The sequence below is a fragment of the Myotis myotis genome, unplaced genomic scaffold (assembly GCF_014108235.1).
Source record: "Myotis myotis isolate mMyoMyo1 unplaced genomic scaffold, mMyoMyo1.p scaffold_m19_p_3, whole genome shotgun sequence".
Taxonomy (NCBI): domain Eukaryota; kingdom Metazoa; phylum Chordata; class Mammalia; order Chiroptera; family Vespertilionidae; genus Myotis; species Myotis myotis.
The window spans coordinates 201,944,160-201,971,343 of record NW_023416335.1 but is presented as its reverse complement, the minus strand read 5'-3'; the positions used below and the strand labels follow the sequence as shown (position 1 = coordinate 201,971,343).

The 27,184-nt window shown below is 45.8% G+C and overlaps 1 protein-coding gene across 2 annotated transcripts in view; it reads left to right on the top strand.

Moving 5' to 3' along the window:
• The window catches only part of NUAK1 (NUAK family kinase 1), a 73,417-nt gene that overhangs the window by 15,707 nt on the left and 30,526 nt on the right, over positions 1–27,184 (top strand). For both annotated transcript variants that reach the window (XM_036297516.1, XM_036297515.1), the window contains exon 2: positions 17,919–18,039. In XM_036297516.1, the coding sequence (XP_036153409.1) occupies positions 17,919–18,039 (121 nt within the window). The remainder of the gene's footprint in view (positions 1–17,918; positions 18,040–27,184) is intronic.

Here is a 27,184-nt window from a genome sequence, read left to right as displayed (position 1 = left end):
GACCTCAAGAAGCATAATTCATTCATTCAACGAACATTCCCTTGGTCCTACTATGCACCAGGCCTGTGCGGTTCTTAGATCTGGCCTAAAAGGGGAACAGAGGCATACGCAGGGACTTCCAGAGAAAGGGACACACCCAAGATGGGTCTATCATCTAGACAGGAAAAGCAAAGCAGACCTTAAAAACTAGGAGTTCCTTCATTTTGCTGCTTCTGACTCAGTTTTTACAGTTTTGCTATAGAATATGCCTGTTTTCACCCAGTAGGGGTTCATTGTGGGTGTATTTTGTATATGTGGAGGGGGGTCCAACGCAAGGAAGGATGTGTCTGCCTTCCACCCATTTTTAACCCCTTAGCAAGGCAGGAAACCCCATAGAGTGGGGCATGCCCAGCACTCTTGACCCACTTGGAAGAACCTGGACAGAGGAGAGTGAAAGGGAGAGGAGTGAATGTCTATGGAACACAGTGTGTCTTCTGCAAGACACTGAATGAGGCAGTACACATGTGTCCCCTCGTTTCACCGCAACTCTGTGACATGTAGTGACTCTTATCCCCACTTTGCAGTTAAGGAAGTTGATGCTCAGAAGGAGTAACCGATCTGTTCCAGTAATCACAGTAGGTCAAAACTCAAGTCCTTCTGGGGTTCTTCCCGCTACCCCACTGGTTCTCAGTCCCAGCTGAGCTTTAAAAAAGCTCTCTGGGGATGGGGCGCAAGCATCGGGGGTTTTAAACTGTCCCCTAGGTTGCTGTAATGCACTGCTGGAGTTGAGAGCCTCTGGCTGAAGCACGCTGACTGTGGAGGTCCAAGGATCCGTACTCCTGAAGGTGTCCCCATCCATGTCTGGTCACGCTGGGGCCTGGCCCATAGGAAGGTGGATCCAACCCCCACTCTTGCCCCCAGTATGCGTTCTTCAGTGGGGACGGGTGTGTCGGAAGCCATCCCGCGGGGCCTGGGCCGGGACCTTCGGCTCTGTTGCATCAGAGGCTGCCCATAAATCGGCAGCCGACTTGTTTTCTTTTTAGGCCCCAGCTGTCGCGACCTTTGTGTGTCTGTTTATTTCAGGGAAATAATTCCATCCTGCAAACTTGATTCCCTAGGGGCTACAGAAGTACATTCGGAGGGATTTCTTCTAGTGGGGTGACCTGAAGTGTCCTCTTAAAAGAGGCTACAGCTGTCCCCTTCCTCCCAACCCCTGTCTCACTTTGCCCTCTGACATCGCCCTCTCAGGCTCATATTTTGAGGCTCTCACTGTAGAGTTCTTACTTACACACACCTCTGCATATGGTTTATTTGTTAATAATAGTTATTCAGAAAGCAACTTTGGAGACTCTGCTGTATGTTGGGCACACTCCTGGGCATTTTCTATATGTTATCTCATTGCATGTTGCCTTTTCTTGGAAGTCATGAGAGTAAGCACAAGTCTGAACTCTGGGGATGATCCTTAGAATGGAGGAAGTTACAGTCGGGCCACAATTTGCTGGCCTTGTTGGAGAATGAGATGCCCCATGGACTGTCGAGGCCGCCATATTGGAGCCGTTGGTTTGGCTGGGATGGTGGTAGGAGGTTGGCTGATTGAACCGAAGGGCCTGGGAAAGGCAGAGAGGAGCCCAGGAACCAGTACTGTTCAACCTGCATGAGCCTCGGTCGAGGAAATGGAGAATACTGGTTAATACGACTCCTGGTTAAGTGGAGAGATTATGTAATAATACAGAGGTCTAAATATATTTTTCCAGGTAACTGAAGCTCACTAAAAAGATTGTATCCATTTATTATGGAAATCTTTCTAGGTACATGCACACTTTCTTGCTCCTTAAAACAAAGTACCTTGAAGGGAGGTTATCCTTGTCTTGATGTCTTTGGGGAACTTCTAAATAGTCCTCAGTACTGTGTTTTGGAATTCTCATGTCTGCTATTTATAGTTTGCCTATCTTCTCCCTCATCAACTTTCATTCCTTTTTGTGACCTTTTTGTGAAATTCTTCTTTTTCCCTACAGCAAAAAGAATGCATGCTCAATACTGAAAACTCATAGGACAGTGGTTCTCAACCTTCCTAATGCCGCGACCCTTTAATACAGTTCCTCATGTTGTGGTGACCCCCAACCATACAGTTATTTTCGTTGCTACTTCATAACTGTGATTTTGCTACTGTTATGAATCATAATGTAAATATCTGATATGCAGGATGTACTTTCATTGTTACAAATTGAACATAACAATCAAGATTTAACTATAAGACTGCGAACAAAGACCACTAGGGGGTGCACCAAAGAAGCATAACAAAATGCGGAGACAAAGAAACAGGACAAAATTGTCAATGGAAGATATAGAGTTCAGAACCACACTTTTAAGGTCTCTCAAGAACTGTTTAGAAGCCGCCGATAAACTTAATGAGATCTACAAGAAAACTAATGAGACCCTCGATCTTATATTGGGGAACCAACTAGAAATTAAGCATACACGGACTGAAATAACGAATATTATACAGACTCCCGACAGCAGACCAGAGGAGCGCAAGAATCAAGTCAATGATTTGAAATGCGAGGAAGCAAAAAACACCCAACCGGAAAAGCAAAATGAAAAAAGAATCCAAAAATGCAAGGATAGTGTAAGGAGCCTCTGGGACAGCTTCAAGCGTACCAACATCCGAATTATAGGGGTGCCAGAAGATGAGAGAGAGCAAGATATTGAAAACCTATTTGAAGAAATAATGACAGAAAACTTCCCCCACCTGGTGAAAGAAATGGACTTACAGGTCCAAGAAGCGCGGAGAACCCCAAACAAAAGGAATCCAAAGAGGACCACACCAAGACACATCATAATTAAAATGCCAAGAGCAAAAGATAAAGAGAGAATCTTAAAAACAGCAAGAGAAAGAAACTCAGTTACCTACAAGGGAATACCCATACGACTGTCAGCTGATTTCTCAACAGAAACTTTGCAGGCCAGAAGGGAGTGGCAAGAAATATTCAAAGTGATGAATACCAAGAACCTACAACCAAGATTACTTTATCCAGCAAAGCTATCATTCAGAATTGAAGGTCAGATAAAGAGCTTCACAGATAAGGAAAAGCTAAAGGAGTTCATCACCACCAAACCAGGATTATGTGAAATGCTGAAAGGTATCCTTTAAGAAGAGGAAGAGGAAGAAAAAGGTAAAGATACAAATTATGAACAACAAATATGCATCTATCAACAAGTGAATCTAAGAATCAAGTGAATAAATAATCTGATGAACAGAATGAACTGTTGATTATAATAGAATCAGGGACATAGAAAGGGAATGGACTGACTATTCCTGGGGGGGGAAAGGGGTGTGGGAGATGCGGGAAGAGACTGGACAAAAATCGTGCACCTATGGATGAGGACAGTGTGTGGGGAGTGAGGGCGGAGGGTGGGGCGGGAACTGGGAGGAGGGGAGTTATGGGGGGAAAAAAAAGAGGAACAAATGTAATAATCTGAACAATAAAGATTTAATTTAAAAAATAAATAAATAAATAAATAAATAAAAACTAAAAAAAACAAAAAACAAAAAACAATATGTAATTATATATGTGTTTTCCAATGGTCTTAGGCGACCCCCAAAGGGGTCGCGACCCACAGGTTGAGAACCATTGTCATAGGACAAGATTAAAGGTGAAGTTAGTTGTCCTGTCTTGATTCTGTCAGTGAGGTTGTCTCTAGCGACTTTCTAGTTCTATTTCCACACTTGCCCACAGATCAGCCGTGACGAAGCTTGTTAGAACTGTTAGTAGGAAAACTACTGTTGATCATCTGTGGGGACTCAGTGCATGAACTTGATGACATTTCTTGGCTTTTCTATGGTTTTGTTGCTCTTATGTGTATAGTGTTCACAGCTGAACAGTCCCTGACAAGGAGCCTATTGAAGTATTTTCTTCTAATGTAATAGGCTGAGCCACTGTGGGGGAGTTGGGCTGGCCAGGGTCACCCAGTTAGTATGTGGCCAAGCTGGATCCCTTGATTGGAGTTCCAATGCGTTTCTCATTTCACCATCTCTTCTTTTTTAATTGCATTTGTTGGGGTTACATTGTTTAATAAAATTATGTAGGTTTCAAGTGTACAATTCTATAGTCCATCATCTGTATGTTGTATTGTGCATTCACCATCCAAAGTTTGGTTTCCTTCCCTCACCATTTATCCTTTGTTTACCCTCTTATACCTCCTTCCACTCCTCTTTCCCTCTGGCATCCACCATACTGTTGTCTGTATCTGTGAGATTTTTTGAAAAAATCCCTTCACCTTTCTCACCCAGCTCCCACTTCTCCCTCCCCTCTTAACAGCTGTCAGCCTGTTCTTTGTATCTATGATTTTTTTTCTATTTTGTTTATTTTGTTCATTAGATTTCACATATAAGTGAAATCATATGGTATTTGTTTTTCTCTGACTGGCTTATTTCACTTCGCATAAGGCCTCTAGGTCCATACTTGCTGTTGCGAAAGGTAGGATTTTCTTCTTTTTTATAGCTGAGTACTATTCCATTGTGTAAATGTTCACAGCTTTTTTATCCACTCGTCTACGGATGGGCACTTCCAAATCTTTTGCCACCTCTTACCTGTGTTCTCGATTGTGGGTGAAGAGATAAGGGGCTTTGGGATAAAGGAACTGTTGCTGTGTTTGGATAACTAACTTCAGGAAAAACCTCCCTTTACCTCAATCGTCTACATTGCTCAAGTGACAGATTTTTTTAACTCCTTTTTCTGAGGGAGTAGAGAGAGCATGTCGCCTCCTCTTGAGCATGTCAGGCCACTCTCTGTTTGAACATCAGTCTTAGATTAACAAGGAAATGGATTCAGAAACACACTTGAAAGCAACATGCATTGCTCTCCGTACATAGCTTACATTTTATGACCTGCTTAAAAGATGCAGGCAGCATAAATCTTGGGGAGGTTTGTCTTATTTACTTGTTTGTCTTTTCTGCAGATGGGATGCTTGCATCAGAGCCGGGCTGGCTTCAGATGTCTGCTCCAGGATATTTTAGCTGAACTGTATGAGTCCATTAAACAAATGTAAGAGTTTTTGGGAAAGAAGGGCTGTGTCTCAAACCAAATGTTTTACATGGAGAACATCTGGGGAATATTGGTATCTGTGTGTACAGTACATCAGAAAGCCGCTTGGCGGGGTTCAGCTGGGATGTTTCTGGCCTGTGGTTGCTGGATTTGACAGTTTTGTTGTAAGAGAATGGTTCTTATGAAGTGTTGCCATAAAGACAATGCTGGATCCAGGAAGGGGTGTCCTTGTTTCGCCGCACTCCCAAGTTGTTCTGATTAGCTCCCTGGCCAGGTCGCCCACAACATTTGAATAGTTCGAAATCTGAGTTAGTTTTCCCCAAGGCTTAAGCTCCAGTAAAAGGAAGCATCGCAATGCCAGGACTCAGAGTATTTCTTCTTTACCCCACGTTTCCGTCGATTTGACGAAATGTGGAAACAGCTGTGGTTCAGCGGAAGCAGCATTGGCTACAGAATCCAAGTACCTGGGTTGAAACTTGGGTGTTGACTTTATGACCTGTGGGGACTTGGGGAGTTCTTTTCCTCAGTTACTGTTTCTCTCTCCTGCCTGTGTCATGGGGTGGGGGAGTAAAATTAAGTGGGGTGGCCATGTGTACATAGGAGTTGGTCATTTACCCCATGGTATTGCACAAGTACAGGGGTTTGTGGTCTTACCCACAAGTACAGGAGCAGCGTGGAAGCGTGGACCAGAGTGGAATCTGGGATATCATGTGGGTAGGTTGTCTGACTTCAGCAACTTGTAGACACTGGGCCAGGTTGGTACTAGTGGGTGGATGGGTGAGAAAGGAATCATCCTTATGAAAATTAAGACTTTTGCTATTTATCATTTTGATTCAACTCAACTCAATAAACATTTATTGGATGTCTGCTATGGTGCCAGACTCTTTCCTAGATATTGGGGACACAGGGGTGAACAAAGCAGTTAGAGCTGCTGTTCTGCATTCTCTGCTTGCTATGCCTGGTATTGACCATGGATGGCCCTCCCTTTTGTTAGTTTACATGTCGACTGGGTTTTAGGTAGAATGGATAATGACTAGTATATTAGTCTGCTCAGGCTGTCCTAGCAGACTAACACAGACTGAGTGGCTTAAATAACAGAAAGTTATTTTTTTTTTTTTACAATTCTGGAGATTAGAGGTCCACTATCAAGATGCCAGAAGGATTGGTTTCTGGTGAGGCCTCTCTCCATGGCTTGTAGACAGCCACCTTCTTGCTGTGTCCTCACATGTCCTTTCCTTGGTATGCATATGCTCCTGGTGACTTTTTCTGCTCTTAAAAGGACACCGACCCTTTTGGATCAGGACCCTACTCTATGACCTCATTTAACCTTAATTACCTCCCTAAAGGTCCTATCTCTAAGGATTAGGGTTTCAATAAATGTGTGTGTGCGTGTGTGTATGTATACACACACACACAATTCAGTCAATAACAACTAGTAAATATTTTATTGGTGTGAACATTATTTGGGAGAAAATATGTCTAGACTTCCTACACCTTTCTGCAAGATGGGTCTAAGTGATCCTTACTGAACCTCCAGTCAGCATATCCTACAGGACCAAACTGGGAAAAGAAAGACAAGAACTAAGGAAGCCCCGTGGAACTAGGTAGGAGAAAGTACTAGCAGATGTTCTCTTCTAAGATTGCTGGGATGAATGCCCCAGCTGCTTTCAGACCATTGAAAATTCAATTCTGGGGAAAGAGCTTCTCCTTAGTCAAACTCTAGGATCATGGATCCACCCATTGGCATGACTTATCTTGACAGACAGTTTCTTTAAAACTGCATCCAATGGGGTAGGGCTGGTCCCCTGAGTAAAGCCAGGGAGTGTCTACTAGTAGAAGGGTGAATGGTTACCGGACAGGGAGGAGCCCCCGTGTCCACTGCCCTTTCCAGTTGGATTGTAAGCAATGTAAAGGATAGGTCTGGGTCATATTTTACAGCATCTGGGTGAATGCCTTATTCAGAGTAGAGTTCCCAAAATTGCTTGCTTGGAGAATTGACTCATTATTGCATCACTTTAGGAACACGCCTCCCAGACCCCGCTGTCTGATTCTGCCAACTGCATTGGCTGGCCTCACAGAGAGCAGCAAGGAACACCAGTGGGTGTGCTTTTGAAGATGGAAGTGGTTTAAATTTTAGCTTAAAAAAAAAAAAGACTTAGGGTGGGGATAAGGCCATGTGGCTTTGGTGGGGCCTTCATCCCCAGAGACTCTGATGGAGCTCATTTTCACCAGACACTGGCCATGTGCCAGGATGGTGCGGTGCTTTGTCAGTGGTTCAGAGGTTAAGAATATAGTCTTTGGGGTTTTGTTTGTTTGTTTGTTTGTTTTTTGTTTTTTTTTTTGGCAGGACCCAGCTTTCCTACTTACTAATTGTGTGCCCCAGGGCACGTTACTTAACCTCCCCCAGACTCAGTTTACATTCATTAAGAAAGCAGAAACAATGCTGTTTCTGTAAGAATTTAATGAATGAGAGGTTGAGGGATTCAACGGGATGGTGCCCAGTGCCTGGCCTAATCGAAGGGCTTGACAGGTGGTGATTATGATTGATTTTAGCTATTGTTGTGAATTATCTCCCAGCCTGGCTCCATTTTAAAGACCAGCAAGTTCAGGCTAAGTGATTTCAGGACAAAGACGGATTGGATTCAATGTTTGAGCGATTAGTAAGTAAAAGAAGACTCAGTGACAGGTGCATGTGGAAGAAGATGTCCTGCTATGGTTTTATGGCTTTTTAAGGGTCCTTTCCCCTATCTTTATTTGCATATAACTTATGTGAGCTTAAGGTGTACAAGGTGATGATTTGATATGTATGTATGTGGCAAAATGATGATCACAATAAGGTTAGTTAATACCTCCATCCCCTCACATAACGTATCACTTTTCTAATTTGTATGTGTGTTGTGTGATAACATTTAAGATCTACTCTCTTAAAACTTTCCAGTATCTAATACAGTGTTGTTAACTATACTCACCATGCTGTATATTAGATCCCAGGAACTTATTCATCTTATAGCTGAAAGTTTGTACCCTTTGACCAACATCCCCCCATTATGCTCGGCCCCCCATCCCCACAAGCTCCTGGCAACGACTCATCTACTCTCTGTCTGTGAGTTTGGGTCTTCTATATTCCACATGTAAGTGAAATCATACAGTATCTGTCCTTTTCTGTCTGACTTCACTTAGCATAATATTAAGAGGCCTTTTTAAATAGTTGGGGTTCATTTCAGCGACAGCTTTTTGGCGTTTATTATACACCAGGCACCTGCTAGGCACTGGAGTTGTACGGTCTCTGTGCCACTGAAACCCACCAGTAAGGGTGAGCGAGGTTGTGAAAAGCGACCTGCGCAAACTTTATGGGACTCGTTGCAGGGGATGGATGGATGTGGAGGAGACGGTCAGCTGAAGAAGTTAGTTATTGAGGACAGGGATCCTGGCAGAGATCCTGAAATGCCTTCCTGGAACTGAGCATGCTCCTTGGGGGTCGGGCTGTCATCGCCTGGGGGGCTGAGCTTTTGTAGCCGGAGGTGCTGCCATGACAAGCATCCTGGGCAGGTTTGCAGAGGTAATTAGCGGGCTGATAAGCATCCAGATGGATTTGGCAGTGGGGCTGTGGAGCAGGAACCAGCCTGTTAACTCTCCGGGTGGATGGACAAGGAGAGCTTCCCTTGGAAGGCAAAAAGCTTCTTCTTGTGAGGGGATGATGAATGAGGGCCCCGGGGGACAGGCTGCAGCCGGGCTATTGTTCCTTCCTTGTCTGATATGTCTTTGCTCACTCTAATGGTCATAAATCAATTTTTCGACTAAGAGGGAGTCTGTCGGGATAAAAATAACTTCTGAAGAATCTTCTCTTTCACTTAGCTATAAAATTACCCATGGTTAAAGTATAAAATAAAATTTAAAGCCACCCCCTCCCTTTTTTTTTTTGCATGTCTTATGTATTTTTTCATTGTAAGAAATTAAAAACTTCTTCTTTGTACTCCTCACCTGGATGAGCTAAATTCAATGGACTCATTTCTTTTTCCTTTGGAAAACTAATTTTGTTTCTTAGGTCTTTTGTGTTCCTTGTTCATTGCTCCCAAGGTCAGTGATTCTGTAGCAGCCCGAGGTTAATATTTAAAAGCAGTGTTTTCAGTGAATTAAGAAATAATGGGATGAAAACCTCTCAAGTATGCCTATCCATGTGTGATATCCAATCAGCCTTAAGAAACTGGAACAATGATTGGGCTGAATTGGACTGAAAACGGTGTCCCCGGAGTGTCTGAATTAGATGGAGCCGAAATAATGCATCGTGCTGTGAAACGGGTCATCACTGGCCAGCATCCTTAGGAGTGTTTGTCACTCCTTATCTCGGTGCATTAATAATGCAGCTCTTCTGGGGACTTTACCGTGCAAGAGCCCGCCTCCCAGGTCCATGTTGAACCTTTCTGTGGCAGTTCCTGCACTGCTGCTGGCCGTGGCTGGGAACTTAGGACTCCTTGCCCAGAGTAATAATCCAGGACCGGAGTGAGACTCAGGACTCTTGCTGCTGTTAGCGTGGGAGCCTGTGCTTTAGCCTCGCTGGGGCTCAGTTTCCTCATCTGTAAAATGAGGGGAGAGGAGGCGGCAGAGAGCATTCTGAGGTCCTTGCAACTCTGACGTCTGCGGATGATCATGGTGCTCATTGTGCCTCTACTATAGTGACTCCTGGCCTCTGCCCTCCATCATATGCACAAGCCGATTTGATTCCTGCATATACCAATTTGTGGGTACCCTTGTCCTCCTCAGTGCAGACGAGGAAGCTGAGCCTGTGACATGCTTTCCTGAGGACCCCTCTGTGCAGGGGGCCAAGTGGCTGTGCTTGATGACAAGGCACAGGCGCTGATGCCTGGTTTCCTAGCGTTTCTGGCTGGAGCTCTGCTGGGCTTGGAGGCTGATATATAAAAGTTGCACGACTCTACGCTTATCCAAGCCGTGTTATAAACAGAGTCAGAGTGATAGGACGCTACCAGTTGAGGCTGTCCAACTTGTGAATAGCCTCAGCCCTCGAGCCCCGCCCGGCCTCTGCCTCCCCCGGGCAGTCGCAACTTGAAAGAAGAGCAGTGGCCCGTGCGAATTCGAGTGGCTGTTGCACTTGGCTTTTGCTGACACGGGAGTCCATAAACAGCTGCTTGGCCACTGGAGTCCCAGCTACACAGCCTGCATTTTCAGGCCTTCTGTGACCCCAGTTGCTGGTGTAGCATCTCTTGTGCTGCTGGAGGCCTTTTCACACAAGCGGCCGTGGGGTGTTTATTAGAGCAGAGCCCTGAGAGACGTCCAGGGGATCCTGGTAAGAGAAGGCTCCTCCGGCAGCCAGCGGGCAGGGCGTCAGGCCCCGGGGCTCACTTTCTCTCTCCTCCTCTGGACACATCTATTTTGACCAGGCGTGGGAGCCCCCGGTTGTATGCTGAGCATGAAGTCACCTCGCAGCAGCCCGCTTCCTGCCCTTACAGCGGCCACAGGCCCGCCTCGGGCGAGGACGAGAGGAAGCAGCCTTCCGTGTGCCAGGGGTAACTTAATTGGGGTCACTGAGTCCCCCCAGGAAGCAGCTTGTTTGTAATCCCCTCTCTATGGATGGGCAGCTCATCAATTTTCACTAGTCACCTAATGTTTAGTATTTAAGGTACAGAATAATAAGGGCCATCCTGGCCACATTCACTCTGGTTTAAGATGGCATTTCTTAAACTTCAGAATGCAGCAGAATCACCAGGGAAGCACATAAAAAAATGCTGACAGGAGCTGGCCCCCACCTTGAAAATTCAGTAGACCCGGATGGGCCATGGAATCTGCATTTTGACCATTTCCTCTTTGCCCCCCAGCCAGGGGGTCTGGTGCAGGGGGTGTGCTCACCACCCTTTTGCACACTGTTTCCTCTGAGACTCTAACTGCACTCCGAGCTGGTTTGTTGCTTGCTTTTGGCATTGCTACCGGTGTTAACTTTCCCTTGGCCTTCTTTTCGCTGCTCGGTCAGCCATGGCCACTATCTCGTGTTTACAAACCCCAGCGCCGGCCATGCAGGGAGTGTAAATCCGCCCGAGATTGCTTAGTCATTAATTCGACTTCCCTGGTGGCATCACCACGTGCAATGATGACAGTCTCAGCTCAGTCTTTGAAGGGAGGGCGATGGAGATCAAGGTCTGACTGTACATGTAGAAAAAAGACCCCAGGCCTCTCTGAGGTGCTCCCAAGCAGGCCCTGGCACCGTCAAATAAAAATCTGATTTGCTGCTTAAGTTCTGGAAATAGAACACATTTTTCATAGCAGGAGAAAAAGCAGTATCATCCCAGGAAACAGCATCCCTGATGGGGAGTTTTGGGAAATAGAGGATTGAGAACCGAGTTACAGAGGGTTATATTTTTAGAGCCTCCTACAAGATTAAAGGGCTGGTGGTGGCGAATGACGGGATACCATTCTTTGAAGGAGAAGCTCTTTTTCACACACGCCGTGCTCCCTGGCATCAGGGTGCCTCTCCTCAGAGCCTGTTGATACAGCTTTTGGCTTCCAATCTGCTTCTGTCTGAGAAAACATCCATGTAACGACATGAATCAACAGGCCCGAGAGGAAGAGGCCTGTGGGTCCCACGGCGGAGCTGGCTTGGGTCCCTGTGTGGCCGGTTGCATCATTGCAACTTGCTGGAGTGTGTTCCTGAGTTGGCCAGGCTGCTCACGAAGAGCTGGAGGTCATTTAATTAATTAGGGGCTTTGGCTGCAAGATGGTCTCCTGGGTGGCATCTTTGGGGTGATGGTTGACTTTCTGAGTGAAAGCTAATGGGTGATCCTGTGGAGCTTGGGACCCGTGTGGCCTGGTGGAGCTCTGCCTTGCCGGAACTCTGACCATCAACCAGACAGGAGTGGGAGCATGCACTGGCCTCCAGCTTGGCTGCCTGGAGGCCACTTGCGTTGGGCCCCTGTTAAGAAAAGGTCCTTGAGCTGCCTCTGACTCAATGCCCTGCAGCTCCCCGGGGAAGGTGGAATGTGGAACGTGGAACGTGGCTGGTGGAATGTGGCTGGGCGTGAGATCACGCCTTGTGAATGGAGGGGAAGCTGCCAGCTCCTGCTGCCAGATAACTATAGCCTTGTTTTCACTAACTGATGCTAATGCCATGTTCATGGCGTGTGTCTTTCCTGCTCCTCACTCCCCAGTCCCACATCTTAGCACCTGACATGGGACCCTGTAAACTTCATCTGCTTGGAGGGGGCCCATCACACTGAGCTTGGGAGAATAGTATGAGAGGTTCTATCAGCTACCACATTTGCTGTCCATCCTGACTTATCCACAGCCTCAAGGATCAGCAGCCTCTGAGCTCAGTCTGCCTGGGTTGGAGTCGTAGCTCTGCTTTTCGAAAGCTGGGTGACTTCGGGCAATACTATGTCCTCTAAGCCTCAGTTTCTTCCCCTCTAAAACGGGGGTGCAGTAAGGATGAAATGAGCTAAGGCCCACTGGCACATGGTCACATGTAATGTCAGTCACTGTTATTATGAAGAATGTTGTCACTGATTTTAAAATATTGGTCTGTCAGGGCCAAAGGCAGAGCGTTAAGATCTTGCTACGCAAAGTGGGTCCTTGCACCTGCATCACTGGCATCACAAGGGAGCTTGCCCGCGATGCAGACTCCCAGGCCCCCCCTTAGACCTTTGGATTCATTTTCTGCATTTTAATTAACAGTATGCCCATGACCCCTGTAGGAGAGGCACTGTTCTAGAGCACTCCCTGCAGGCTGACATATGGCAGTGATTCTCTTGGCTACAGCCTCAAATACACACAACTTGCCCGGAACGTCCCCACTCCCCAAAGCAGGCTAGGAAGACAGCTGGCTGCCTGCTGTGTGCAGGCAGGCAGGCTGGATATGAATTTTCACCTGCTCTTCCTGCAGTATAACTGTGGGGAGAAGCTGTGTGGGGGAAACGGGCAGGTCTGTGGGCTCATCACCCCTAAAACATGGCCCAGGACGCTGTATCTGATAGGCTTCGTTTATTGTCATCGCGATTCAGTGAGCACCTACTGTGTCCCGGCACTTATATTATTTTTATTCCTTACAACAGCCTCAGGAGGTACAACTTGCTTACTCCATTTTACAGATCAGGAAAACTGAGGCCTGCAAGGTTCAGGCTTGCCTGCGGTCAGCCAGCCAGTACAAGCCTAAGCTTTCACCATACTTCTCTGCTTCCCCGTATCCTTGCTGAAATCACCGGGCTCTCTTCATGTACAGCAGCCACGGTGGCAGGCGGCAGAGCAGGTGGTTTTGGGTGGTTATTTACAAAAAGGCAAACCAACCTCTGCAGAAGAGGAGGCTGAGCCCGTTACATTTAACAAGGGGTGGCAATTGGCTGGGCCCAGTGTGCCTCTTAAACAGGCAGGCACCACAGGCAGCATTGGCCGGTCCCTGGCCAGACCTGCGGCTGCAGACGGTTTAAACATTAAACTAGGGGGTGGCCTTCTTTAAAAGCAGACCATTTTATAAGGCGCACGGTGCTGTCTAGACGAGGGGACATTTATGAAAGTTGCTGTGCTGCGCGTTGGGCTCAGACACCTGACTTCCTGGCTCTAGTCATTTCGAAGGCGGAGTGAAATCTGACTCGTGCAAGAACAAATTGGATTTTTTTTTTCTTTTTGGAGGGTGTATGGTTTCAGACATTTGGTAATCTCTTCCTGCTGGCCCCTTTACTTATCAGTCTTTCTTTGTCGATGTGAGGATGGAGGAAAACTGGAAAGGGGCTTTTTTCTATAATGCTGGCCTTTCTGTGCATGTCTTTGGTAGCTTTTGGTCCTGAGGGAAATTATGTAATGATCTGTGCAATGTTTCCGCCCTGTCCTTGTCCCCCCTCCCCTCCACCGTGAGGGCCAGAGCAAAGTCGCGTTGGCTGCCTCTCGCGTTGTCTCAGCACTGTGCTTGGTACCTGGTTGGCGCTCAAAGGAATAAGTGGATAAACAAATCCAGGAAAGCTGAGTCAGCTTTTTTATTCTAAGGAGGAAGAGTTTATTCCCTTGTTCACCTGGGTGGACAACCACAAGAAGAAGATGGGGAAGACGGTCCTAGGTTCAAGTTGTTCATTTCCTGTTTGGTCTCAGACTCGGGTGCCATGATGATCTTGAGGGCCCTGGCTTCCTGACATTTCAGATGAGGGTACAATTTAAAGACCCAGGAGAGAGAGGTTCCAGCCCTTTGTATCCTTTGGGAACAAATGTGGTTTCCATTCCCAAGGCCTTCACTCATGGCCCCATGAGGAATCAGGTGGAATTCAAGTTTGCTCGGTGGGTGAAAGGAAGAAAGGCCCTATTTCTGGGACATTCTTCTCTGGGGTAAACATGGTTGACATTATTAAACACCTACCCTGCCTGGACCTGGCACATTCTAAGCACCCGACGTGTAATCCTCACAGGGAGGAACCTATGAAGCTGGTACTGTTATTTCTGTACTTTATAGATGAGGAAACTAAAGCTTAGAGAGGTTATGTAACCTGCCCAAGGTCACACAGCCAGTGAGGGATTTTAGCTAGGACTCAAAGCCATGTCACTAGCCATTATGCAATACTGCTTCACTGTGCACCTGGCTCGGTTTCTCCTTCAACTTCATGAAGCAGGCACTATATTCCATTGCAGAAGCTTCATTTACTAGTATAGATCTCCTCCTCCTCCTTTTTAAACAACTGTTTGAAAATGTGACAGTCATTCTTAGCTCTCGGGGTCCTAACAGAAATAGGCCTTGAGCTGAATTTGGTCCACAGGCTGAATGAATATGCAGCAAACAATGAAGCAAGATAATTTCAGATAATGTGAAATGCCCCCAAAGAGATAACATGGGGAAAGGTGTAGAGGAGGCGGCCAGGTGGCCTTATCAACCAGTGGGGTCAGAGGGCGTCATCCCTAGGGGGGTTGCGTGAAGCTGAAGCTGGATTGATGAGAAGGATGCGATGATCTGAGGGGTATAAAGCGCTTAGCACAGTGTCTGTGCCATATATGAATGCCTACTGTTATTAGGCATGAATGAATGCCTATCGTTATCGTTTTTGTGGTTTGCCATTAACTGTGACCTTGGGTAGTCATCTCACTGCTCTTGGGAGCTGAACTGAAAGCCTTCCCTCTGGCCCTGGCAGTTGCACAGTTCTGAGTGACTTCTAGCATCTGTCTCCTCCTGACTTCCACCATCCCTTTGAAATAGGGGATAGAATGACCCCTCTTTCACATTTTCAACAGAAGATTCATTGTGGGAAGAGGGAAGCTTTTGTGGAGGGACAGCCACCATGCTTATTGACATTGTGGAACGAACCCTTTGCGTGACCTCAATGCCGAGTGGGGTTTTATTAGCATGTGGGCACTCCCCTTTCACACTGGGCTGGAAGCACACCCTGGCAAATTCGCTGCGGGACCCTCGTGGGACCCTCGAGGCCTCTTGTGGCCTCTGGCTCCTGTTTGGGGGGGGGGGGTTGAAAAGTGGGCTTATTTTCTTACCCCCAGAATGTCACTACCCTCCCCGACCCTGGATGCTGAAAGAATGTATTCCTATTGTCATTGGACAATAGGGCCTCCTCAAGGGCAAGTTCAGCCTGCTGCATGATCAAAGGGGTGGTTTCTCCCCTCCTCCCATCTTAGTTCATGGAGGAATGTAGCAGTGGGTCCAACAGCCACCCACATCCTCCAGGCCTGTGTGTGCTCACTGTCTGCTTCCTCTAAGAACCAGCTCTCAGGATCGCCGGCCCTGCTCAGATGAAATAAAGCCTTCCAGTCATATCCTTACATTTGACGTAAGCACAGGAGGCTTTTCTTGCTGCATACTGAATGGGGCTGTCGTGAAGACCCGGGGCAGCTCTGAGCCTGGCACCCTGATGAAAAGGGGCCTTGTAGCCGGAAGCTTAATCTTGTCTGTGCAGCCGCCTTTTATCCGGCAGGGTGTCTCGTGTTCCCTATCTGCTTCCTTCATTCCTCGATTACCCCTGTAGGTAGGATGTCCAAGAAATCCCAAGTCATCTTCCCGTCGTGCCTGTCTTGGTGGTGTTTTTTGGCAGTGTTACTGAATTTACCAGGTGACCAAAAAATACACAGGAGTACTTGGAGATACAGGAAAAACCCATTTATTTTCAGATGTTTTGCATGTACTAGTACAGTGACTTAGGGGGACTGTTTCTCTCCAAACCCTGAGCAAACCAATATGGAGGAAGCTCTCCCTTGATACCCTTTGGTTTCTTTGACTCCCAAATATGGATGGGACTTCCGGACCTTTCACCAAAGCCCCCTGTGTTGGGATGGGGGCCTTGAGACCACACCGAAAGGCCTGGCCTGGCGCCAGCACTGATAACTCCGTCTGAGGGTTGTGTATTGTTCATGGTTTATGGCCTCTGTAAAATGGGAGTACTTAGGTAAACAGGTCTTGCAAGACCAGATTGTGGAGAAAGGGGCAGTGACTTAATTATACGCTATCAAGAATGTACATTAGGTTACTGGCACAGATTCAGATTGCTGGCTGCCCCCAAATGTCTTATTTTCCCCATCAGCAGGAGTCTCCCTTCTTTTTCGCTCCAATTCCACTATCACTTCTCTTGTCTGAGCACTCATCACCTAATAGCATCAACCCTTGCCTCCCCTTCTCCTCCCTCCCTCCTCCTCTCCTCTCCTTCCCATTCTGTCTGTCTGCCTGCCTGCCTGCCTGCCCACACTAAGTGTTTTCTCAGGCCAGCCACGTGGCAGACATGGTGTTAAGCACCGAGATAAAGCAGTGAGTAAGATCTCCACTAGTGGAGAGCCAATTAATGACACAAAAACTGATTTAACTACAACGGGGCAAGGGTCTGCAAAAGAGAAGTACAGAGAGCTGCTAGCCCATTTAACCGGTTTTGGGAAGATTAGTAAATAGCAAAAACAATAATAAAAATAGCTTCCCAGTTCTTGTCGAGTTACTAGGAAACTGTGGGACAGGTACGTTAAGGCACAGAGGCACCAGGAAGGAGGTGACTCAGCAGGCTTTCAGAACCCTCAGCAAATTGGTTGGCAAGCTTCTTAGTTACCATGGATACCTCCCCCACCTAAGTAGCTTGTGTCCCCCTGAGAGCCAAGGAAAACTAAATTACCAACCAACTTGTTCATGAGCAAAGATGAATCCATTGGCAAACATGTTTTTCCTTATTAGATTCTCATGTCATTTAATGCCTTTTTATTGATGAATTTATTTTGAGTAACTGCTCTGCATCTTGGCCCTGGCACTTCTCAACGGTTTGGATTTGCAGGCGACATTGGTACAGAACGTTGGGAATCCACTGGGGCTGGGCAGGGAGTCTAGCTGTCACTCCCTTGGTTTTATGCTGATTTCCCCCCAGGCCGAGTCTTTTGGTTACATGATGTGCTATTGACGGTGCCTTGGGCAAGAGGAAGGATGGAGGAAGGATTTAGCTTCTCAGCAAGTGCATAAACAAAGCACAACCTGGCGTCTTAAAACCCAAGGTTGGAGCAGAAGTGGCCTCCAGATAGGACATGCAGTAAAGCTTTTTGTAGCCAGAGCGGAGGCAGCTGCCAGAGGAGCTGAGTGATACTAATTTCACGGATCCACGTTTAATCATCGATGCCCTGTAAACCGAGCTCTCCGTTTTCCTCTTTTCCAAGGATCACCATTCCTAGAGTAAATGAATCTGGCCACGTGAGGCTGCCTCTGCTTTATGAAAAAAAAAATGACCATCCCAAACCCCAGGCTGTTAAAACCTGATGTTTTCTGTTGTCCAGAGAAGGGTGTTTCTGCTATAAATGAAAGACATGACAGGGGGTATTCGAAGCTTTGTTTTGTTATTGTCAATTCTGCCAACAAGTAACATCTGTATTTATTTTCCAAACTCCCCCAAATGGCTGATTTGCATCTGTTTAGCTCTCTGAGTAACATTTCATTTCCTGACTTTACAGGTTGCTATAAAATCCATTCGTAAGGACAAAATTAAGGATGAACAAGACATGGTTCACATCAGACGAGAGATTGAGATTATGTCATCCCTCAACCATCCTCATATCATCAGTATTTATGAAGGTCAGTGATTTTTTTTTTTTTTCATCCTCGTATCAGTTACCATTCCTCATACCATGGGGCCTGCCAAGATTTTTAGGTAATTGCCCTTCTGGGCAGGAGCCAAGTATTTTTCCTCAGGATGCAAAAATAGCCGGGTGTTATCTCTTATTTAGTTACCTTGAATGCAACCAGACACACGTAGCACAGCTCATTTTTGGTTATAAAATACCTCTGGCGGGTGCCTTCTTCCGGCTTCCCAGTGCCTTTGGTGGTTGCTAAGCAACCCACCCTATTGAACACCGGTATGTGAGACAGCCTCGGTTTCTGAAAAATGGAAGTTTGTTGGGTGACCAAGTAAAGGTGGATAAATTGTCAACATCATTCCCCAAAATTGATGCTCAGGGCGGGGTGTCATGAGTTACTCCAATTTAGGCTCTTTGAGTTAGGAAGTACCTTTGAGAAGATCCAATTAATGTTGAGAAAGAAGAGGGATCTGTTGGTGCAAATGGAGTCCAAGTGGTAGCTGGTGTTTACAGAAAGGCAGGGTGGGGCAAAGCTTATAAAACTGCTCTTGCTTCAACCTCCTTGCTCCCTCGTGGGAAGAAACGGAGAGTATAAATTTCCCAAATCTTCATTTTTAAAATATCCTGGAAAAATATTACACAAGCAATATGTGTTTATTGCAGAAATGATCAAAATATTAATGTTAAAATTAAAAAATACTTTCTGTTCTAACTCCCAATTTGATAAAAAGCTCGCTATCCATGTTATATTTTTATCTACTTCTCTATATCTGTGTGTGTCTTCACCCAAAGTGAGATCATACAGCTTATACTGTTTGTTAGCTTGATTGTTTTTCAGTTTTTATGTTATGCATCTCTTCCTATGTCAATAAATGTTCTCGCCCTAACTGGTTTGGCTCAGTGGATAGAGCGTCAGCCTGCGGACTAAAGGGTCCCAGGTTCGATTTCGGTCAAGGGCATGCACCTTGGTTGCGGGCACATCCCCAGTGGGGGGTAGGCAGGAGGCAGCTGATCGATGTTTCTCTCTCATCGATGTTTCTAACTCTCTATCCCTCTCCCTTCCTCTCTGTAAAAAAAATCAATAAACTATATTAAAAAAATTCCCTACAAAGACATTTTAAAATGCTTTATAGTATTCCATTTATGGAAATGCCACCGTTTATTGAATCGTTGGCTTGTAGGGGACCGTCTTCTCCCTGTGTTGTCACATCATCTTCCCTCTGTGTGTCGGTGTCTAAATTTCCCCTTTTTATAAGGACACCAGTCACATTGGATTAACATCCACCCTAATGACCTCATTTAACCTCAGTTATTTCTTTAAAGACCCCATATCCATATAGGGCAGCGATGGCGAACCTTTTGAGCTCGGCGTGTCAGCATTTTGAAAAACCCTAACTTAACTCTGGTGCCGTGTCACATATAGAAATTTTTTGATATTTGCAACCATAGTAAAACAAAGACTTATATTTTTGATATTTATTTTATATATTTAAATGCCATTTTACAAAGAAAAATCAACCAAAAAAATGAGTTCGCGTGTGTCACCTCTGACACGCGTGTCATAGGTTCGCCATCACTGATATAGGGTGACATTCTGAGGCATTGGGAGTTAGAACTGCACTATGTAAATTTCAGAGGGCCCAGATTTAGCTCATAACACTGGTTAGTTGGTGGTCCTAGCACAGGAGTCTTCTGACCCCATTTGGTTTTTCCCCTCTGCCAGACCTCAGCCCTGTGTTTTTGACCTCATGTCTTGTTTTGTTGGCTCTGTGGCTGAACTCTCTGCCTCAGGCATCCCCCTCAACCTGGCCTTTGCTATCCTTTTCAACGCTGGGACATGGCAGGAACAGTGGGTGGTAGCAATGGTGGTGGGACCCGAGTCTGTGAGTTGATGGGCTGTTCTCTCAGCCTTTCTCAGAGAGAAAGGAAACCTCTTTGGAAGCTGATTGGTTGACAGGGCAGTCAAGAGCCTTAGCTGAGTGCAGAGATGCATTAATTTGCATAATGAAAAACCAATGCCAAGGCATCTAAGTGGCTGTTTGGACAACAGTCAAGTGAATAGAAGCTGTTAAGGAACTTTGTAATTTCTTTTTCAACAAGGACCTTTATGCTTAAACACACACACACACACTCACACTTACACTCATACACATACACACGTGTAGCATCAGCAGCAATAATAATAGCAACATGACAAAGCAATGGTGTAGCTCCCTTTATGTTTAGGAACTTGGGGATTTCATGAGGGAAGGCACCATCTTGGCTGTATTATCTGGTGATATTGAAATACTAGTTCCAGAGAAAAAGTAATTCATTCATAAAAAATATCAAGTAAGTGCTTAATAGGTACCAGGCTCTGTTCTAGTGAACAAGATAAGCTCAGGCCCCATAGAGCTGACATTCAGTGAGTAGGCAAGTGAATAGATTAAGTGGCTTTTGAATTGAGACCTGAATGAGCAGGGAGTAAGTCTTTGGAAGAGTTTGGCATTCCAGGCAAAGGGAGCAGCATGTGTGGATGCTCAGAGGAGGGGAGGAGCTTATGTTGGTAGAAGTGATAGAGGGCCCGTGAGGCTGTGAGGCTGAGATGGTGAGTGAGTACGATGGTGGCAGGAGAGAGGAGGTTGGAGAGGGCCAGATCTTGGTCACATTGGCAAAAGGAGGGAGTGTGGATTTTACACCAGGAATGAGGGCAAGCCATTGATTTTGATGAGGGAAATAGCATTTTTCAATTTGTACTTTAAAATAATATTAATAAAACTAGGAGTTGTTAAGTGTTTACCCTGCCCTAGTACATGCATTATCGAGTTTAATCCTTCCACCCATGACATACGAACTGTTAACATCTCTAACTTCATGGTGAGGAAAATGTAGTTTTTCCCAAGCTTACATCACCTAATAGATGGTGGGTCTGAAAGTCCAACCCAGTCTCAGGGACATTCCGAAGCTGGTGCTCATAAAACTAACCAGGTCATTTGGTGGTCTGCAGCGACCCCCATTGGGGGCCTTGTCCTAGACCCTGTGATGAGGGGAATTTCTGGCCCTCACAGAGATGGCTGTCTTAAATACAAGAGAGCATTAAATCCCAGCGTTGTGAGTATTTTAGAAGATATTTCTGCACAGCAGTCCATGGAAATGTAAGTTATTTATATATTATTCATAATACCCGCAGGCTCATAAAATCTGCGACCTCGCTGAATCAGCGCTGCTGTTGACCAAATCTCAAAAATAATCCCTGCAAATGTTTCTCTCTCAAACCAGCCCCTGGGGTTGCTCCCCTGTGGACCCACGGGGGAAGGTGATTAACCCACAAATCTGTCAACTGCCAACAGGAACCATGACTGGCTTCTGATGCCCAGTCCAATGAAAGGATGGAAATACACCTGCCAGTGTGGGATAGGAAGGGTAACCTAATAGAGAGAGAGAAAAGGAAGAAATCTCTGGCACCATCGCTCTCTGGACCCCTGTTTCCAGTCAGAGGAATTCCATTCTCTCAGTAGGGAGGTAATTGACAAAATGGAAAGAGCAGCTGAAAAGGAAGTGCCCGCCAGAGCTTTCAACTTGGTTGCCTAGGATGGGAGAGATAAAAACAGTTTTTGCCTGAGGTTCTGATTTCAGGATCTGAGTTCAAACATCAAAGGCCCGGGGTCCCCCCCCCCCTCCCCCCCGTTTCCCCTTTGAAAGCCTAGGAGACCCAGTCTGCACAGCCAAGAGAATGAACATCTTGTACTTTAGGGAACCTTAGCGCCCCATCTGGTAACAGGCCCCGTGGGTAAAGAGGAAAAGGCGAGGGAGTGGGGGCGATTGGGCCTTTCCTTCCCTTTTATGCCCAGGATTTTTTTTGTTCCTGGAAATCTCTCTTCCATGTTTGGACTCTTTTTTGGCCCCTGGCGTGGTGATCTGCTTTCATCGCGGCTCCTGTCTTAGGAAGGGCGATCCTGGCTTTCTGGGACGAAGGAGGAGGCCCATGTGGCATTGGTCAGCTGTAATCTGTCGCCTTCGGAAGAGTTTCTCAACCGTAAAATAACAAAACAAAATAGACAAACAAGCATGCCGTCTTTGATAAGCACGTGAGTCTCACGTCCTTGCCCTCTGAACCTCACACCTGCTGTCTGCAAGAAGATGGCAAAAGAGTCTGGGTTGTAGAAAATTCTCCAAATTCTTACCACGAAGACACTTTGGATGAGTTTACGATCAGTTGAACGTGCCTCTCATCTTCTTCCTAGAAGTACGCATTACAATACCCTTCTTCGAGTTACCTGTGCCTCCTGAGGGTCTGCTGGTTTTTCTGGAAGGGGATATTGTTTTTGGCCTTTGGTGAAAATCGCTGCTCAGAACATCCAGCCAGAGATGAAGAGGGGAAAACAAGAGATAGGATCTGTGGACAAGCCCACAGCTTTTGGCCTGTGCTGTTTACTGCAGGCTTGTAGAAGGGCATTCCGCCTCCCGCCTCTCGCCTTCTCCTTCCCTACTCTTGTGGCCAGGGGCAGTGGCGCTGATGTTTCACAGGACCCAGCAGAGGTCCTGGAGTCAGAAACTGCTGTTCTCAGAGGGTGGTCCAGGACCAGCTGCATCAGCATCACCTGGTCCCACCCTACTATACTGAATCCAAAACCCTAGGGGTGGGGCCTGGTGTTCCCACACACTCCTAAGTGTGAGAAACACTCGCTGTATTGGAGAAACCCCTGCTCAGGAGGTCAGAAACCAAAGCAGGGCTGTATTGCTAGCATCAGGTATTTGGAAATACCTACAGAGCAAGCCATTTACATTTTTTCTCTTAGGCTCAAGTATTCATTCTAATTTAGGTTTCTCTGGCAGCAAGCAAATCCTGATTTAGGCCCTTTAAAAGGCATGGGTCAGCTGAACTAATCTAACAAGGTCTGTTCTCGTTCACTCATTCACCTATTTAGTCATTTATTCCTTCGGTCATTCATTTCTTTTTACAAAAATGTATTGAACAGTTATGTTCCAGGTACTGTTCTACGAGTGTGAGTATCTTTATTGTCCAAATAGGCTTAGATTTGAATGAGCCAATTGCTCTACCAGTTTTTACTGTGTGATCTTAGGCCAGTGACTTAACCTCTCTGAGGCTCAGTCATCTTTTCTGTTAGATGCGGCCAATAGCTAGAATCTGAATAGATAAGGTTGTGAAGAATGACTCCAATAATATGTAAAATAGTTAAGCACAGTGCTGGGTACATGCTCAATAAATGATATTGATTCTTCCCAATGTGATTGATCTTTAGGGCTGTGAGAGGTCCTTTCTGGCTAGAGTAGAAACTCCTCTTGGGAGGTGCTGGAAGAGAAGGTTGACCAGATAGCCTAGATCCGTGATTCTGGATGCTGGATAACACATTAGAATCTCATGGGGGTATTTGTAAAAAATGCTGATGCCTCTGCATTTAGATTCAGATTTAATTGACCAGGCTGAGAAATATGGACTTAGTCCTGCAACTAAGGGGAAATGAGAGCCCTGCTCTATGAACTCGTCTTGGTCAGATCATTTGTCATCAGTGAATTCCAGAGAAGAACGTGTGTCTGGCAGCAGTGTGTCTAGTGAGCAGTGAGCGATACCTTTGGGCTTGGGTTTACTTACTTAGCCATTTGGTTGCTGCCCTCATCAGGGACTCAGAGCCCCATGAAACAGTTTGTTGAACTTGGCAACGTGGTGTATTATGCTTGTGTTTACTCTTTTGAACCCATGGCGAATTGCTGAGCCTTTAAACATACGGCCTTTGCTGCCAGATCCACAAGTTCCACACGAAGTCTCTGCAGACTGGATGCAAAGGAAGGACTCGCCCCTGTTCATAACACAGCACCAGAGAGCTGTCTTCACTGTTAATCATGTGAACCAGCTCTTCAGCTGCGAGTCTGTCCAGCCACGTTTCTAATGAGTTTCCTATTAAGTTAGCTATTTGACCTTCAAGTGTATTATTTTCATTGTTTTCTTTTGATTACACCCAAGCCATTTTTCTGAAGGCTGGAGATTAGAAGTAAAACAACTGCAAATGAACGCTACTCCCTGGTTGTCCTGCCTCACCCTCTTGGGTTTCCTGGAATTCAGTATTTTCTAGTGCCTCAAATAATGCCTCTCGTACTTGAAGCTAATTTTTAAGGAGAAAACTGGAACCGTGTTGTCATTTAATGTGGGGTCTTTGGGAATTAACTGGGATGGCTCTGTTAATTTGCCCCTGGTAGTCATAGGCTGCATTTAGGGAGGCCCATAGGGTATAGAAGAGGTCCCACTGGCCACCGTGATTTCTGACAGGAGGTTCCTCTAGTCGGTATGGACTGAGATTGAGATCCACGCTTTGGCACCCCACTGGGGACTGAGGAATGGACCCTAGTTAAGAGATCGGGCTTGCTTCCACCTCAGGCTTTGTTGTCTTTGAGTATTAGTTTTCTGTCTCCTCCATTCAGTCTCCTGCCTTCCCCATCCTTCAACGCCACATGTATAATGTCAGGTGCGGCTTCTGCAAATACATAGCCTTAATAATTTTGGATTTAATCCAGGCATATCTTCATTTGTTCTTTCTTAAACTAATACTTGCCGCTTAGTAATACCAGGCTAATACTTATGCTTATTGTGAGCTATGATAATATTTACAATATGGATGGTCTTCATTTCAACAGGTGAAGAAGCTGAGGCACAGAAAAGTCAAGTAACTTGCTAAGGTCACTCAGCTGGTAAATGGCAGAGCCTAGTTTTGAACCCAGGTAGCCTGGCTCTGGGAGTCAGGGTCTTAACTACTGCACTACCTTGTCCAATGCGGGAGACTGGGATTTAGAGTGGACAAGATGAGCCGTACATGGTGGGTCAAGCAGTGCTAGAAGCAGAGGTGTGATAACCATAGGCCTGGCTTCATTGCCCAAATTAGGGGAGCATGCTTTTTTTCAGAAGTTCACTGTATCAAGTAAAAGAGCCTTAGCTTCAGTCTGGGATGATTCTGAGATGTTCTGATCAATTGTCACTGCTCTCTCAGATTCAGGATTGTGTGTGAGAGTGTGTGTGTGTGTGTGTGTGTGTGTGTGTGTGTGTGTGACAAAAAGGCTGAGCAGAGCAATAGAAAAATGATCAGGGAGACTGTGGGCATGGCTGACGAGTATGTGATGATGGCTGACAGAGCTCATCCCCTCAAAGCCCTGCTGGTTTCCATGGAAACACCACCAGGCGTGGTTGTGGAAGGAGGGGAGTCCAATGGCTGGTCCAAAGTGGTGCATTTGATCTCCTCTTCCATGCAACAGCCCTCTCTTTCCTGGCCATGTCTGTCCTCTGTCCTCCTAGGATTTGATATTGGGCCCTCAAATAGCACTGTTAATCTTAGCAGGGGTGATTGGTTCTTGGTAGGCTTCTGCATCTCTGTCTTCTGCAGGTCACTTGCATACTTTCTTACCATTTCTTCTTCTTTCTATGGAGTCTACTGCTGGCAGTGGATGGCCTGGTTGGCTATGGTTCTCCTTGGACATGCCAGCCAACATCTAGAAAGAGTTTGGGTTTAAGTGAACTAAAGAGCTTTTCATTGTCCAAACCAGGAAACACATTGACTCAACTCTGACCAGTTCATTGACAATGGGGAGCTGCCAGTCCAGTTTAATTTTCTCACTCTCACTGCCTTGGGCTTTTGGACTTAAGGGATCAGAAGACCATTCTGTGAAGCCATGAGCCCATGAGGTGTTTGAAATTTAGTTCTGGAGAGGAAACTCTTGAAGAGTGAATCTTGTATTGACTAACTGATGTAATTAGGTTGCAGACAGTTCTCGCAAAGGAAAGATGTCTCCATTTCTAAAATGGAAAATAAGCAATTTTCTGTGAGGATTCTACTGACCTTTAAGAAGAGAGCATCCCCGAGAAATGGAACGGTACTTCTGTCTGAGGTTTTAAGAAAGTAATAAAAATGCTGCCATGTGGGGAGGCAACGCCATGGAAGGAATGGCAGTTTCCTGGAACTAATTTGGGATATGAAGTTGACAGAGGCAGGAAAAGAATTCAGACTGGTCCACTCTAGGCCCTTGGCCTTTTTTTGCTTAAAACCAACAAACTAATCTTCCTTTCTTAAGGTTACATGTCAAGCAGAAAGATATCCTCCAGTTTTTCGAACCTGCTCATCACAGAGTATCCTGTAAATCGATTCCCACCCTCTCCCTTCCCAAGCCCTTCATCTTCCTAAATGGCCTCCTGAATTTGGCTCTAAAATGGCTGGTGGATGGTTAAAATCCCAAGATCTCCTCACGCATCAGCATCTCTCCCAGGCCAGAGCATTGTTTTGATAATACGCATATTCTCAAGTTATACAGTTGTGTTATTAACCCCGAGGGCAGCAGGAGGGAATGGTTAGGAGTTGGGTAATTAGCGTGGTTGTGAAAGCCAGACAAATCAGGAGGCAGAACTGGCCTGTCAAACTGAACATCTGATGAAATTCAGAATTAATTTGGAGAAGTCGCTGTTGCCATAGCGACCAATCCCCATTCTCCTTTGAAATGGAAAATAAACAGAAAACAAGCAAAACAATTCAAGTTGGTGTCTGGGAAGAAGGCCCTTCTGTGGGACAGTAGAAGAAAACGAAGAGAGTTTGGATATTTTAGGATAAGCTGAAACAATGGTTAACACGCTCTCCTGCAAACAAAGCCCAAATCCTTTGTCATGGGTCAGTTCCACGCCTGCTTTCTCTAGGAATCTTTTCAGGCCCATTCAAGTTACCTCACCCATCTTTCTGGTCATCTGGGTACTTAAAGCCTATATGGTATAGGTGAGACCTTGATTTATTTGTGAAGTACTAGTTTTATTCAACCAGATAGCAACTCTGGAGAACAAAGACTGTGTCTTATGCTATGATTGCATTCTTTTAAACACATAACAAAATGCTCAGAAACATGTTTCAGGTAGGCTGATAAAAGAGCATTTTTAGAAGAGACAGTGATGTTGGTTCTCTTTTATGAAAGAGAATCTTTACTGAGTATTAGGTAAGGAGAGTCCAATAATTGGCTCTTGGTGTATAAAAATGCAACTGATATCTGAATATTAATATTCTGTCCTGCTACATTACTGAGTATTATGTAAGGTGGTGTGGAGTTGTGGCAAGAACATAAGCTTTTGAGTCACACAGATTTGGGATCAGATCCAGTAAGGATCTGCCCAACAGAAATGC